Genomic DNA, 16,089 nt, shown 5'->3' with positions numbered 1-16,089 from the left:
AACTCACTTAATCTTACTTAATATTTGGGGTATAAGGATTCTCTGAAATGAAGTGAGATAAGACTATCAAAGTCCTTTCTAAACTATAAAGTGTTATACAAATATTTTTTTTTTTTTTAAAGATTTTATTTATTTATTTTTTCCCCCCAAAGCCCCAGTAGATAGTTGCGTGTCATAGCTGCACATCCTTCTAGTTGCTGTATGTGGGACGCGGCCTCAGCATGGCCGGAGAAGCAGCGCGTCGGTGCGAGCCCGGGATCCGAACCCGGGTCGCCAGCAGTGGAGCACGCTCACTTAACCACCAAGCCACGGGGCCGGCCCCACAAATATTTAATTACCAAGAATTATGCATACTTGAGCTTTTCTCTATTAATGGAGATTGAAGAATATGTTCTCTCTCAACGCTGGCAGCATAATATAGCTCCTAATCTGAACACTTTTGGTCATACTCTACCTACTTTTAGAATGTTTAATTGAAAAAAAACTTCGAAAAATTCTATAATTTGAATCACTTGGAAACTCTGTTTACGTAGCTCACTTTATTATCTAACCATGCTGATAAATTCCCAGTCTTCTATTGAGTGCTAAGTCTAAAATGGAGGATTCAGTAAAAATTGTATTTGCATTTTTATTGTTATTTTTTATTATTGATAACGATAGTGATACTTTTTGCAAATATAGGAATGGGTGGTTAAAGGGGAAAATATTTGGTTTTATATGGTAAAGCATACTGAGAATTTAGTGTAGATGATACTGAGAAGAGGTGGAAAAGATTTGCAGGGTAGTGTGTGTGTGTGCACACACGATACCCGTGTTAATCAAAACCCATTTTTCTCCTTTAGCTTCTTGAAAATGTTATAGTGCTATGAAAAGGAAATGAAAGACATGGTGATATAACTTGTGGCTTTTTTTAATAAAGTAGTATTGTTTCTTCTTGTTGATTGATTTATTGACAGTAGCTTCCAAATAATATTCTTCTCTTTTTACTATCTACTGTATGTTTACTTTAATTAACCAGTCTAAAGGTTGGTTGGCAATGATGGAAATTGCCAGAGAATCATAAAATATTCAAGCTGGAAGTGACTTTAAGGATCACATACTGCAGCTACATGAGGAAAGCAAAGTTCATAAATATCTTTAAGGTCACATGTCTGGATGGTAGTTTAGATTCTTAAGAGCATCCCTCCTATTCTTACTTGTCGCAGTGCTCATCTACTATTACGCATTTTCTTAGAGTTTTGAAAGTATTTTAAAGCAGTAACATCTCTCTCTCTTTTTAGGTGGTTATTAGGAGTAAAAGTGGAGAGATCTTGTATCGTATTTCACCGTGGGCGAAGTATGTGGTTCGTGAAAGTGATAATGTGAATTATGATTGGATACACTGGGATCCAGAACAGCCATATAAAGTGAGAACAACAAATCTTTAAATAAATGCTTATTCCAATATTTCTAGGAAAATTAATTTTTACTTTTATAACTTTTATAGTAGCATTCAATTTCTCTCTTTGCCGCTGGTTTAATATTTGACGTCATAGTGCACCCATTATGTTATACTTACATATATTAGAGTCCCTCATCTGTAGCCAATAAAGTATAGAAGTGAGTTTTTGTTTTATTGTGTGTTTCTGAGGTGGTGGGGGGAAGAAAACTAAATCTTTACAGACTAACCTGTAAGGGATACTGATTTTTTAAAAAATTTTAGCTATAATTTCTGATTCATCAGACTCTTCAGTGATGTAATATTTCTCACTGTCATGGGTTTGAAGCAGGATCAGTCTCCTTAGGAACAAGGAATAGCGAAGACATCCCCTGAATGTGTTAATTAGAGTAATTTTTAAGGCTGTCTTATTGACAAGAGTTGTAGGTGTCTTTGAACTCACTTTTCTGTCCTTTAAGTTATTGGAGCTTGTTGATAAATGCTTTGCATTTAATAATTCTGTGTGCATTTCACAGCTCTTATGTTTTCTCTAAGTCTTAGGCTTAAAATATATCTTCACTCAATGATAAGGCGTAAGCCATTACATGATTACTCTTTTAAAATAGGTCCATTAACGTGATCATAAAAAGGACTTTTTTCCAAAAGAAAATTTAATGGATATAGCCAATGCCTTTTATATGGAAAAACAGTTCCAAAGTATTTGACTGAGTTGATTCATCATTTCATTTTACATACTTAATCAGCTTGTGTCATACCTGCATTTCTGGTCTCATTCTGTATGTAATCTTATATTCTGTAGTTTAAGCATTCCAGACCAAAGAAGCCAAGAAGTCTAAGAATTTATGAATCTCATGTGGGAATTTCTTCCCATGAAGGAAAAGTAGCTTCTTATAAACATTTTACATGCAATGTACTACCAAGAATCAAAGGCCTTGGTGAGTAATAACTGTGATTTTTGTTCAGCTAAAATTTTAATGTATCTGTTCTCTTATTAGAAAAACTAATTACAAGTGTCTCTTTTTTGTGCTAAGAGATTAAATATGTAATAGAAATGCATTTTATTTTAGGCTTCTCAAATTGCCCTGTAATAGTGATAGCATAGAAAAGAGAAATGAAATAAGATAGAGCATAAGAATTCAAGATATTATTCCAATTTCAATTTTAAGTAATATGAACTGATGGCTTGAAAAATTGTAGATAAATATGTAAGCATAATTACTTTTTTACTGGAGAGAACTTTTATCGATTTGAGTGGTCATTGATTATAGCCTGTTCATTTTAGTCTGTTAGGGAAAAAGATCTTACATTTGTAAGGTGACTGGGAACTCATTTTATATCAGAGTCGTGTGTATAGCTCTTGTTTGGATGACTTAAGTGACCAATATTTATAGTGCATCCTCTATGTGAGACATATTGTTCTAGATGTTTGTGTATTGGACTGAAGTGACACAGACTCTGTCTTCATAAGAACAACCAGGAGAGTGAATAATGTACTGCTGAATTTTTGATTCAGTATGCTTTGAATCGGTTGCTTTTTTTTAGAGGTAATGCTTTTTTATCATTTCAAAGCATATTAGCACCTGCTCCAATGGCTAGGCAGGAAGATAAAGTACATTTAATTATTCTGCTTCTGGTAGGCAGTCCAAATTTTGGCTAGAGGACAGGTTTGTAACTCATGGTTAAAGTTTTCAGTTATGTATGGATCCTAATGATCTGTGATGATGAGATCAGGTTCCAGAAACCAAAATTAAATCAATGTTTGGAGAATTTTATATTAATTATTTTAATAGATATTATATTAAAATTATTGTATTTGTGATATTTTGTCATTTTATAAGTAGTAAATCGTTTGTGACCCAGTTCTTGCAAAACGTTCAGCAGAATAAGGTTCTCGTTCATCTTTGTGTTTGAATCGTCTAGGCCAGTATTCTGAACATAAATGAATCCAGAATGATTAATGCCATAAAATTAGTAATAAAAACTAAAAATTGGTGCTTAAACATAAAAATAATGTTAATTGCATAATAGGCAAATAAACTACAAACTATATTTTGTTATGAAATATGTAATTGTATTTCTGAGCAGTAGTTTATATATATACTTCCATCAGGCCTGATAGAGTTAATTTGATTTTTTTTACAATAAAAAGCCAACGATAACTTTTCAGCAGATTATAAACCATGAAGTTTATATTATTCTTTAAACTTACGAATCCCTAATTCTGAATGTGAATTTGTAATTGTTCCAATATTATGTACTGAAATATGTGCATGAGAAGCTACATTGACATGAATTGGACTTTGAGAACAGAATAAGAATATTTTCTATGTATGTTACAGAAATGTAAACTTTCAAAGCAATCAAATCATATTTGGAAATTTTACCAAATTGTGCTTTGAAGAAGAAAACCTGACTTTTTTAGTTTTTTTTTTTTTTAAGAGACCAAAAGTTTCTTCTATGATTATTTGCTTACATTAAAAATACATTAGTGGGGGGACCGGCCCCGTGGTGTAGCGGTTAAGTGCACGTGCTCCACTGCAGGCAGTCCGGGTTTGGATCCCGGGCGCACACTGACACACCGCTTGTCAGGCCATGCTGTGGCGGTGTCCCACATAAAGTGGAGGAAGATCGGCACGGATGTTAGCTCAGGGCCAGTCTTCCTCAGCAAAAAGAGGAGCATTGGCATGGATCTTAGCTCAGAGCTGATCTTCCTCACACACACACACACACAAAAATACATTAGTGGGGCTGACCCAGTGGTGTAGCCATTAAGTGTGTGCACTCTGCTTAAGTGGCAACCCGGGGTTCTCGGGTTCAGATCCCAGGTATGCACCGATGCACCACTTGTCAAGCTGTGCTGTGGCGGCGTCCCATATAAAGTAGAAGAAGATGAGTACAGATGTTAGCCCAGGGCCAAGCTTCCTCAGCAAAAAAAAAAAAAAAAAAGAGAGAGAGAGAGAAGGATTGGCATTGAACGTTAGCTCAGGGCTAATCTTCCTCACTAAAAAAAAGAAAATACATTAGTAAATACTTTTAAGTGTTATGGATTTTTAAAAATATAATGCCTACCTTTTTGAGTCACTTCATTTAGTGTTAAAGCAAAACATTTTTAGACAGAGAAAGGAAAGTTGTGTGTGTGAGCATGTGTGTGTGTGTGTCTGCTTATACATCTGTGCACACATGCAACTTGAGTAACTTTATAGGTGCAAGAAATAGTGGCAAGTAGAAGAATTAATGCTGGCACTGTAAAAGCTACCCTGTAGAAAAATGGATTTGCTGGTATATCTTATGCTATATGGTAGCAATAACTGAAATATAAATAAAATGTAAAATAAAAAGGATATGGCATGCAATCAGTTACTTTTATTTAGCATTCATAATCCTCAGTATGAACATTACAAGTGCAACTGAAGTTTAGCATATGCAGATTGCCATCTTTAATATTCTAAATCCAAATTAAGAGTATATTTGCATATCATTTATTACTTGTTAAAATGAAGACATTTCAAATAGCTAGTTAGAATGTAACCCTCAAGAACCAGCTGTCCGATTTTGTGTGAGAAGGTCAGACGAGCAAAAGATGTTAAAGTAGTAGAACTTTTCAAAATGATCAAATCATTTATATGTAAATGATTTTAAGTAAAATTCAATGTCTTTAGAACAAGGATGCTGTTATATATTTTTTTATTACTTTTTTTTTTTAATGTGACTTTAATCTCTATTTGACTTTCGCTTGTGTAGGATACAACTGCATTCAGTTGATGGCGATCATGGAGCATGCTTACTATGCCAGTTTTGGTTACCAAATCACAAGCTTCTTTGCAGCTTCAAGGTAAAATGAAAGACTCATTATATCCATTCTTATTTGATCAAAAAATTTAAAACAAATGAAGTTTTACATTTTATATGATGTTGTTTTGTAACTTATTTTAGGGTTAACAGAATTAACAGAAGCTGAGCATTTTCTTTTATTAAGATCATAGACTGTCTTTCCATCTAGCCTAAGAGGTTGCCCTGATTTAATGTTGCTTTTCGTGAAATGATTTCTAATAAAGAATATCCAGTTACCTGCTGAAATTGTCATGCACTTGGAGGCCCAAGCTTTAGTCAGAAAATCGTGTCTTATGGAAGCCATTGTTGCCAGAGCTCACATCCTTTTATTGAAAGGGATTGACATGTAGGAAGATGACTGAGGAGGCCCATAGTAGGATATAGACTACCCGCAGAAGGACTGTCCTTCTTCCCAGGCTGAAATCCCAGGAACGAGCAGAAATACACCAAGGGATCCTACGCCATTGAAGGAGTGCTGACCTGAATGAGCAAGTTCAATACTGTCTCCACCTCATGGAGCTTACACTGTGGTGGCATATAGACATTAATCCAGCAATCATACATATTATGATTTCTACCTGTAATAAAAGCTAAGAAGAAAATGACAGGATTCTATAATAGCATACAATCAAAGATCTGATAGTTTAGATTAGATTTGAACTGATGTTGGAACTGAGATATAAACATGATTAAAAGTTAACTGGGGGTGGGCGGTGAAGTGGGAGTAGGTAGACAGCATGCCAGATGTGGAAACAGTCACTGACCCGTTTACCTGCTTCTGTGTGTAGTAGTTCTCCTTGAATAAGTTGTCTGTACTTACCGTCTCTAATTCCTTCACTTCTGTTCTTTCTTGAACTCATTCCGAGCAGCCTCTCTACCTCTTTACCAATATTGCTCTTGCTAAGGGTGCTGATGACCTTCATGTTGTCAAGTCCAGTGGTCAATTCTTAGCTTACTTGAACTGACCCCTACCTTCTTGGAACTTTTTTCTTTCCTCGGCTGTCAGAATATTAAACCCTCTCGTTATTTTTCCCACCTCTCTTCTTGCTTCTTCTTTATTTCCTTTGCTCTTTCTGACCACTAATGATTGGATCGCCCAGCGGTCAGGCCTTGGTTCCATTCTCTTCTGTATCTATATAGAGTACCTTGGAGATCTCATCAAGTCTCATCCATTCTTATGGCTTAAATACGCTTTATATGCCAGCCCGCAAATTTACCTCTCCAGTGTTGACCTCTGTTGTGAATTTCAAACAATGTCTATTTGACATTGGGATATGAAATACATATCTCATACTTAACGTGTCCCAAATTAAATTCCTGACCTCATCTTCCAGCCTCCTCCTCCTGCCATCTTCCCTAATTCAGTGAATGACATCTTCATCTTCCAGTTGTTCAAGCCAAAAATCTTTGCATTATACTTGACTCTTCCCTTTATGTCCCTCCCTACACTCTATCATAAAACCTAGCCACCTGTAACTTCGAAATGTAACCCAAACCTGGCTGCTTCAACTGCTACCACCCTGGTTCAGGTTGCCATTATCTCTTACGTGGATTATTTCAATAGCTCTTTAATTGGTCACTCTGTTTTCTCTTGTCCTCCTACCCTTTCTCTAGCCATCTCTCCCTCCATTCTTGTGGACTACTTTCTGTAATAACCATTTTAAAATAAAAGTCAGATCATGTCACTTTCTTGCTCGGAACCCTCTAATGATTCCCGTCTCTTTCAGAATAAAAGCCAAAGTCTTATATTGGTCCATAAGACCCCATGTGATCTAGGTCTCGGCTGACTCTCTGGGCTCATCTCTTTCTTGATCATTCGACTCTAGCCACACCAGCCTATTTGCTATTTCCCAAATACTCCTAGCTCATTTCTGTCCCCAGTGCCCCTTCTCTCTGATCATTCTTCCCTTTAGATATTCGCATGCCTTACTCCCTACTTCTTTCAGGTTTTCACTTAAATATTACTTTTTTCATAAAACTTTCACTGATGACCCTATTTAAAATAGCCCTTCCCACCAGTGGCTTTGCTTCATTTTTCTTTGGAGAAGCTATCTGACATTCCACATATTTTGCTTATTTATTTGTTGTCTCCCAACTAGAATGTAAATTCTATAAGGGCAGTGATATTTGTTTTGCTCAGTACTGAATTCCCAGAGCACAGAAAACTTCATGACACGTGGTAGATAGCTTAATAAGTATTTGTTGAACAAACAAATGTTTAGGGCTGTTCATTCATTGAACAGGCTGTTCAGTGAGTGGAAAAGGCTAGGTGGCTGGGATAAGGAGAGGAACGGGTAGAGTCATAAGATAAGTCTAAGGTTATTGGAAGAATCCAGATTAGGCAGTGCAGTTGGTCATGACAAGGACAGTGGTCTTTATCCTAAGGACAATGGGAGTGCAAGTATGATTTTCGGTAGAGGATACCATGATCTTATTTGTGTTTTTTAAAGATAGCTCTGCTGCCCAAAGGATTTGGCTATCAGGAGATCTGCTGTATACTAAGCACTGAACAATATAATGAGAAACCAGAGGGGCACAGCCCCTGCCCTCAAGGAGCATATAGTCTAGTGAGGCAGAGAGAAAATAAACAGTTAATCACAAGAGTGATTATTTATTTAAAAGGGAAAATTGATGCTATGGAAGACTGTAATATTGAGATTTTGCATAAGTTAAGAAAGGCCTTCCTGGGGCTGACCTGGTGGCGTAGCAGTTAAGTCGCACGCTCTGCTGCAGTGGCCCGGGGTTCACAGGTTCGGATCCCGGGTGCGGACTGATGCACCACTTGTCAAGCCATGCTGTGGCAGCATCCCATAAAGTAGAGGAAGATGGGCACGGGTGTTAGTCCAGGGCCAATCTTCCTCAGCAAAAAGAGGAGGATTGGAAACAGATGTTAGCTCAGGGCTAACCTTCCTCACAAAAAATTAAAAAAAAAAAAAAGAAAGGCCTTCTTCTTAGGAGTGATTTTTGTTTTCTGTTTCATGCAGACTAGCAAACTGCTTTCAACATAAACATATATGCATGTGAGGTACCCATCTTTTCTGCTTGGTAACAGACATGACACATTCTCTTGGCCTTCTGGGACTTGAGGACATTCTAGTTTGAGAATAAGTAAGTGCAGGAGGGATTGCCTCAATCAAGTGACCAAGGACATTTGAAGAAATACTCTTAAGAGCCCCCCACCCCCAACCATACACACTCAGAGGGATGGCCAGGTATATGAACAGGAATGACCATGGCTCCCCACACTAGCTAGGTTTGGAGATAGAAATCAGCACCTCTGAGCATAGAGAAGCAGAGTGTTACTATCTGCCTGCTCAAAATGTGAATTTTGTTGGGATTAAATCTATATTTAATAGCTAAATTTGAATTAGTTTTTTATTTTAAATTTGCTTAATAACAAATATTAAGCAACTTTGACATATCTAAGTATTGTATCATACTGCATTTGCATATTTAATGTATCTAGTACTGTGCTGGTAAAACAGTTGATACACAGTAAATGATTGGCTGTTTGCTCTAAATATGATGTGATTTTGGTTTTCCTGTGCTCTTTACCTTTAGCCGTTATGGGACGCCTGAAGAGCTAAAAGAATTGGTTGACACAGCTCACTCGATGGGTATTACAGTCCTCTTAGATGTGGTACACAGCCATGCTTCAAAAAATTCAGATGATGGATTGAATATGTTCGATGGGACAGATTCCTGTTATTTTCATTCTGGACCTAGAGGGACTCATGATCTTTGGGATAGTCGACTGTTTATCTACTCCAGGTAGGTACATATAACATGGAAATGTCTTCTTTGTTTAAAAAAAATGTCAAGGAATTTTACTAAATTCATTTTATGTGTACTCTCTCACTGGTATTTAATTTCTTAATTTGATTTTAAAAATTTTTTTAAATTTAAAAATTTTAATGCTATAAAAATTATAGAATTTACCTTGTTTTGTATAGCACATGTATTCTTGGTAAGTTGCATTAAATTTCAGTTTTATAAATCTTATGCCATTTAAAATATATTGCCATTTAAGAGGATTAATGTGAATAAGTTTTTAATATCTAAAAGACCGCTTTATCAGGTTGAATTAACCATAGCAAATCTCTTTTTAGTAGAAAAATACACATTGTTTTAAGTAGGCCTTTTTTCAAAATCATACTTTATGTTTTGCTATCTTAATAATATCATGTTTTTTATTGCAGCTAATTTATTATAACTATAGTAACTAACATTTATTAGTATGTAATTCGTCAGCTATGGTGCCAGGTGTTTTAGATATATTAGCTACATATTTTATTTCATTTATTTTGCACAGTAACTCTACATACACATAGTAAGTTACGACCATCATATAGATAAGTAAACTAAGGCTTAGTGTTGAAACAAGTTTTAAAGATTAAACACATTTCTGACTTTTTTAACCATCTAACTAGAAGGGTGTTTAGATGATTAACCCTAAATAGCATGGCAAACATGTTCTCGAAAATCAAAAATACTATCAACTTGTATCCATTATTTATCATAAGTGAAAATATATGAAAATATGTTGTCAGGCATATTAAAAGTAGCAGAGTGTCAAGTAATGTGTAACTAACTTTTTATAAATTATTTTTTAAAAAATTTGATGAATTTTCTTTTCGATGTTGCATTGTACATAAACATAAACATACCTGGAAAACGAGCAGTGTAGAAAAATGCTTCGGCGAGTACTTTGATAAAATGAAGAATTCTGATTTTTCAACATAAATTTGATGACTTTTATGTGGAGGAAATTGTTTTGCTTCACTCTTTTCTTAATATCATACGTTATTTTATATTTCATAGCCATATAGGAATCACTCATGCCCGATGAAGCAGCATAATATATGAGAAAAGATGCAAGAGGTGGGAGTGGGTGGCAGGCTTCCAGCCTAACTTCACTCTGGTACAAATCGATTAATCATTCTGGTTCTCAGGCTTTTCATTATAAGAGGAGGCAGAGTTTTGGGGCTAATGCAATTCCTTCTGTAAAGGTATTTTGTATTTGTGTCACTTTTTTGAACATTGCTTTTTATGCTCTGGATTTATAACAAGTAAAAAGGACTGAACCTGTACTAATTCAATGATATAATCACACTAATTACATTATTGAGTAACTCTTATAAAAGTAGATGGTGGACAAGAAATACAATTAATTGAACTCTCTGTTTCCTATTTGGATGAATAAGAGTTGACTCCTGTAGAACTGTTCCTTACAAAAGAAATACATTAAATGGTTAAATTTTTATATTATGAAACAATTCTTCTGTAGAACTGTATCTTAAAAAGAAATACATTAAGTGGGTAGATTTTTATGTTATAAAGCAATTCTTTATTTTATTAAAATATTTATTATAGTGTATTTTTCTGTATCTTGAGCTCTCAAAGTCCATTTAAAGTTATCCAATTTTGGGGCCGGTGCCATGGCTTAGCGGTTAAGTGCGCGTGCTCTGCTGCTGGCGGCCCGGGTTCGGGTCCCCGGAGCGCACTGACGTACTGCTTCTCCGGCCATGCTGAGGCCAAGTCCCACATATAGCAACTAGAAGGATGTGCAGCTATGACGTACAACTATCTACTGGGGCTTTGGGGGAAAAAATAAATTAAAAAAAAATTATCCAATTTTCTAAAGAAAAGGGATTATACATAATTGTTTTAAAAAGAAATTAAGACATAGTTAACATTTTTATTTAATACTTGGTTTCTTTTGTTATTGAAATAACTGTTAATCTTTCTCAGGTGCTTACTTTTGGTAAATAATGTATAGTATGTTTTTAGCTTATTATTTTTATTATGATAATTTTTTTTGGCTACGTTATATTATATAAGCTCAGTTGTCTGTAAATGTAGTTCCATTTAAAATGTATTTCTTTTATCCTTTATGTTGTTCTATTTGACAATATCTGAATTTTCCTAGTTTTATAGGATTAGTGTTTTCTGTATAGGTTTATACTATTGGTTATGACATCATTAAACAACATACATAAAATCCTACAAAGCCAAATTTAAATTACCAAATTTAAACAAATAATTCATTAATACTTAGGTTTTTCAATATGTAGAATACTAAAGATTCTAGGACTCTGAATTATTTTCTCAGTACTATGTGCAATTTATTAAAAACTTTATTAACAAAATTTATGTTAGCCTGATGAAATTTATCAGGCTTTTTATTTTACATTTTCTTCCTTCTATCCTGATTAGTTATAGCTTATGTAGTATAACATTGCTTTGGTGTAATGCTAAAGCCATTTTTGTAATCAGCATTCGTGATTCAAATCCTACTCTGCTCTTTTGGTTATTGCTGCTTAACAAACCAGCTTAAAATCTAGTGACTTTAGACAGTAGCAGTTGTTTATTTTGCTCCTGGATCTGTGATTTGGGCGTGGCTCAGCGGCCGGCTCTTCTCTTCCCTGTGTTGTGTCAGCTGGAGTGGGTGGAGTTTCCACTGTCAGGAAGGTTCACTCACATGACTGCCAGTGGGGCTGGCCTGTCAGCTAGGAGCTCAGCCATGCCTCTGGGCAAAGGGCCTCAGTTCCTTCCTTGTACCCCACTCCACAGTTCCTTCCTTGTACCCCACTCCACTGGCTACTTGTGTTCTTACAAGAGTGAGAGTCCCAAATAATAGGACCTGTAGGCTGCCATATCTTATGGTCTGGATCTGGAAACTGACACAGCATCATTTCTGCTGTAAAAGGAACAGGGGACATGGACTCCTTCGTTCAATGGCAGGAGCATTAAAGAATTTTAGGGCTGTGTTTTAAAATTCCCATGTCTAGCAAGTTTTGCCCACACACAATGAATATGGCACAAATTCAAAACAGATAGATTGACATACCTGTTTATGTGGAAATATTATTATTTTGCTCAATCAACCATATTTCTGTGGTAGAGGGTTTTGTTTGAAACAGGCAATTTTTACAAAATATACTTTTCATTATATAAGTAATAATGCCATTGTTGATAATTAGAAAATATAAAAAGGCACACAAAATCCAAAGTAAAAATTGTTATACTTTATAAATATAAATAACATTCTTTGTACCTGAGTGCATTTTAATGAGTATCCATTACATGCATATAAACACATATAAACCCAAGCCTCCACTGTTACTCTCCCCATAGAATAGCTACTCTGCCTGTAATTTTGGGTTGTTCCTTATCCAGATGAAATCAGAAACTACAATTTATGCTTCATATTTTAAAATATAAGTCCTTTTCCACTTCTTACCTTTGATATGTTGATTAATATTATACTCCATTGAAAAGTATATATAAAAATGGTACATGGTTCGCCTAAGGCCTAAGCCTCTTTTTTGAAAACTTGTAATAATTTTTGAAATTATTATATTTACTGTTTAAAAAAATGGTCTTATATAGAATCGGCTTCTGTAGAGATATGTTGCTGATGCTCATTTCATCCTATCTATATGTCACAACTTGTCACCACTTACAATCTCTGATTCAAGTGCCATCATCAAAGTTATCAGAATTAAATCTCTCACTCTGAGTAATACCAGAGATCCTGACTGTGCTATTTCATTACCTGCTATGAATAAATTTCTAATCAGGAGTGGCCCATGTTTTAATTTTCTATCTACTTTTCCGCTGAACTGCCTTCTAGCTCTGCTAAATTACTAATGACAGCTCATACCAGAGATTGGGCTGTCCTTTCTTTAGTTGGTAAAGAAAACTTTCTGACACATCTGTCACCCATAAGTTTCAGAAGTTTGTAGAGTGAGAAATAATGGATATAATTTAGTGGTCTCAGTTTTAAGTTCTGTTTCGCATGTGCATTTGGCACTACGTAAATGCACTTGATAAAACAAGACAACTGCAGATTTGTTGAGCTTAAACAATTATTATGCCTTGACCATTACTACAGCTTCAAATACCTTTTCTTTGTTGAGTATCTCTTTCAAGATAAGATATTGAAACTCAATGGAGATAGCATAGTAGAGCTAATGCTCATTTTTCCCCTGAACCTTACATTTGGGTACAAAAGTAGTGTAATCATATTCCATCAGCTTGGGTTCATAATGTGACAACTATTAGGCAGGAAGATACGCTACTCTTATCTTGAGTTACTAGAGTTCCTTTCAGAAACAAGAGTGAATCCAGTTTGCTTTTTTAGAGTCATAACCACATGGAATAAAATACCCCTTAGTACAGACACTGTAATATTTGGGGTTTTTAAATCATGTTACGCCTTTTCCACAAGTTAGAGTGTGGAAGGAAATTTGTGGGGCCCTTCTCTGCTCAGAGTGGATATTTGGATCTTAAGTAGTCTCTGCTATGATATGTTTTTTTTTTTTTTAGTTTGTTAATATAGTGAATTACATTTATTGATTTTGAATGTTAAGCCAATCTTGCATTTCTGGGATAAACTCTCATGAACATAGGTGCTAATATTCTAAACAAAATGTTAGCATATTTATATATGATATTTCATCATGACCAAATTATTTCTTAGTGGTGAATCTGAACTTAAGGATTATTGTTCATTTATGTATTTATTAGCTAACAAGCATATGAGACCATCATGATTAGCAAGATATTTGAAAACTAAGCATCTAGGACATGAATGGAAATCTCTAAAATTATTATTTTTAAGACAACTTTAAAGTCATATGCTACTTTGTGGTTACATAAAAGCAAAAAAACAAAAAGCCACATGCCATTGAGTAGAATAATTGCTCTTTTTGCTATAGTAAAAGTGGCCACCATTACACAGAGAAAATAGCATAGGGCAAATGTATACAACTACCTTTGAAAACAATTTGTATTACCTGGAAAAGTTGTAGATTCATATATCCTAGGACGTATTACTAGGTGTATATGCTTGAGGAACTAGCATATGCTTATCAGAAGTTTGAGAAGAAATAGAAATTAGAAAATCACTCCCTTCAGGGTATAGGCATCATTTTAACAATTAATTTGAAGTAACTGCTTTCAAAGAAAGTTCAGCATGGAGAAAGCATTTGGGGGAAAATATCAATAAAAAATTTCCATCAATGTGATTTTATTGCCACAAATGATTTCAGTCATAAAAATTCTTTAATTTGCATACACATGAATCTTGGAGCAGTTTTTGCCAAACTTAAAATTGTTCTAGTTTTAGTTTGTCTTAAGCTCATTGGTTAGAAATATAAATATAATTATAAATATAAATGAATCATTGTGTGGTTACTGGGCAAGATCACCTCACTAACTTCAGGGAAAATGGAAATATGCAGCCAAATTTCATGCAAGATGGTAGATGGTGGGGGGAGTTGAACAAAGAGTTTTATAATTTAGTAATCACAACCATTGATCCTCTCTTTTCATTTATATCTATGTATTTTAGTGAGCTGTTACAGCCAGAACAAGCATTAAAATCACATATCAAAGTGATTTTAACTTTAACCAGACCTTGATTATTTTATCTTTATTTTAAAATTAGTTTCTTTGTGTGTATGAGTTTACGGTATACTTAATATATTACTAAAGTGATATGTATACATATACAATTAATAAATAAATAGATATACAGAGGACTCTGCTGAAAAGATTTTACTGATAGGGCACACAACCAAAAAAGTTTACAGATCATTGAATTAGACCTCTGCTTAGGTAAATTCGGGTTAACATCAAAGATTTTCCTTAAAAGAAGAAGAAACTATTTTTTTTCTGATCAATTCATTCATAAATTTATTGATTTGTTTATTTAATAAACATATTGAGCATCTACCGTAGGTCATGTCTTTAGGGAAGTGATATTTTCAATAAATTTTAATGTAGCACAAAACTCTAAAAGAAAATATTTTTTAATTTCTTTGGAGAGATTTCAGAACATTTTTTATATATATATATATATATTTTTTTTTTGGTGAGGAAAACTGGCTCTGAGCTAACATCTGTGCCCATCTCCCTCTATTTTGTACGTGGGACGCTGCAACAGCATGGCTTGATGAGTGTTGCGTCAGCTTGCGCCTGGGATTCGAACCTGCAAACCCCAGGCGCCGAAGTGGAGCATGTGAACTGAACTACTATGCCACCAGGCCGGCCCCCATTTTATATTTTTTTAAGTGAAGTAATAGCATCATTTTAGACAGACAAATACCTGTCTATTTGCTTTATAAAAAGTAAATGATGCTTTTTTTAATGAAGCATTTGCAAATGATGGATGATTTCCAGACAATTGCAAATGGTGAATGATTAACAGACAATTTTGGACGTAGATTTAGTAAACAGCTAACTATTCCAAAGGGAGTCAGACAAGTAAAAACAAGCAATAACTCACAGCCTATTCATTAAGAATATTAAAATCTCACGGTAAGATTGTTAATAATGCTGGATGTCCCATAAAAAGCCTTACTGTTTTCTTCTTTTAGAGTATTTTTTCTTTTCCTTTTAGTATCTCTTCTTTGTTTAAACAGACTCTTATTTCAGCTTGATTAAGGAAAATGGTTAAATCTACTATTTCAAAGAAAGTAGAGTTAGATTCAAAATTCAGACAGACTAATTCTCTTTTGTAAAAGGTATTAAGAAAGTTGCTATATCAATCTAATCTGTCTGGATTTGAGTTTGAATAGTAGAAATATAACTTCTCTCACAGGGTTTATGAGATTATTCAGCCTAGCAGAAAGATTTCTATTGATGCAGAGCACAGTGCAGGGGTAAGGATTTACAGTCTTTGTATAAACTTTGTTCCTGGTATTATCTGCCTCATTTATTCCCCACAAGTCTAAAATTTAGGTTCATGGGGATATCGTGAAAATATCTGGAGTATTTAGGACTTGCTCACCTATAACATTCACCTTCTCAAA

At 34.7% G+C, this 16,089-nt stretch overlaps 1 protein-coding gene across 1 annotated transcript in view; it reads left to right on the top strand.

Annotated features, from left to right (window-relative positions):
- GBE1 (1,4-alpha-glucan branching enzyme 1) overlaps positions 1–16,089 on the top strand; it is a 266,110-nt gene that overhangs the window by 128,469 nt on the left and 121,552 nt on the right. The window contains exons 4-7 of the mRNA XM_087418209.1: positions 1,281–1,406; positions 2,238–2,373; positions 5,180–5,270; positions 8,831–9,040. Of these exons, the coding sequence (XP_087274335.1) occupies positions 1,281–1,406; positions 2,238–2,373; positions 5,180–5,270; positions 8,831–9,040 (563 nt within the window). The remainder of the gene's footprint in view (positions 1–1,280; positions 1,407–2,237; positions 2,374–5,179; positions 5,271–8,830; positions 9,041–16,089) is intronic.

The sequence above is a fragment of the Ceratotherium simum genome, chromosome 27 (assembly GCF_057802395.1).
Source record: "Ceratotherium simum simum isolate JZ-2026a chromosome 27, ASM5780239v1, whole genome shotgun sequence".
Lineage (NCBI taxonomy): Eukaryota > Metazoa > Chordata > Mammalia > Perissodactyla > Rhinocerotidae > Ceratotherium > Ceratotherium simum.
Note: the sequence above shows the minus strand (reverse complement) of the source record. Positions and strands in the feature narration are given on the sequence as shown.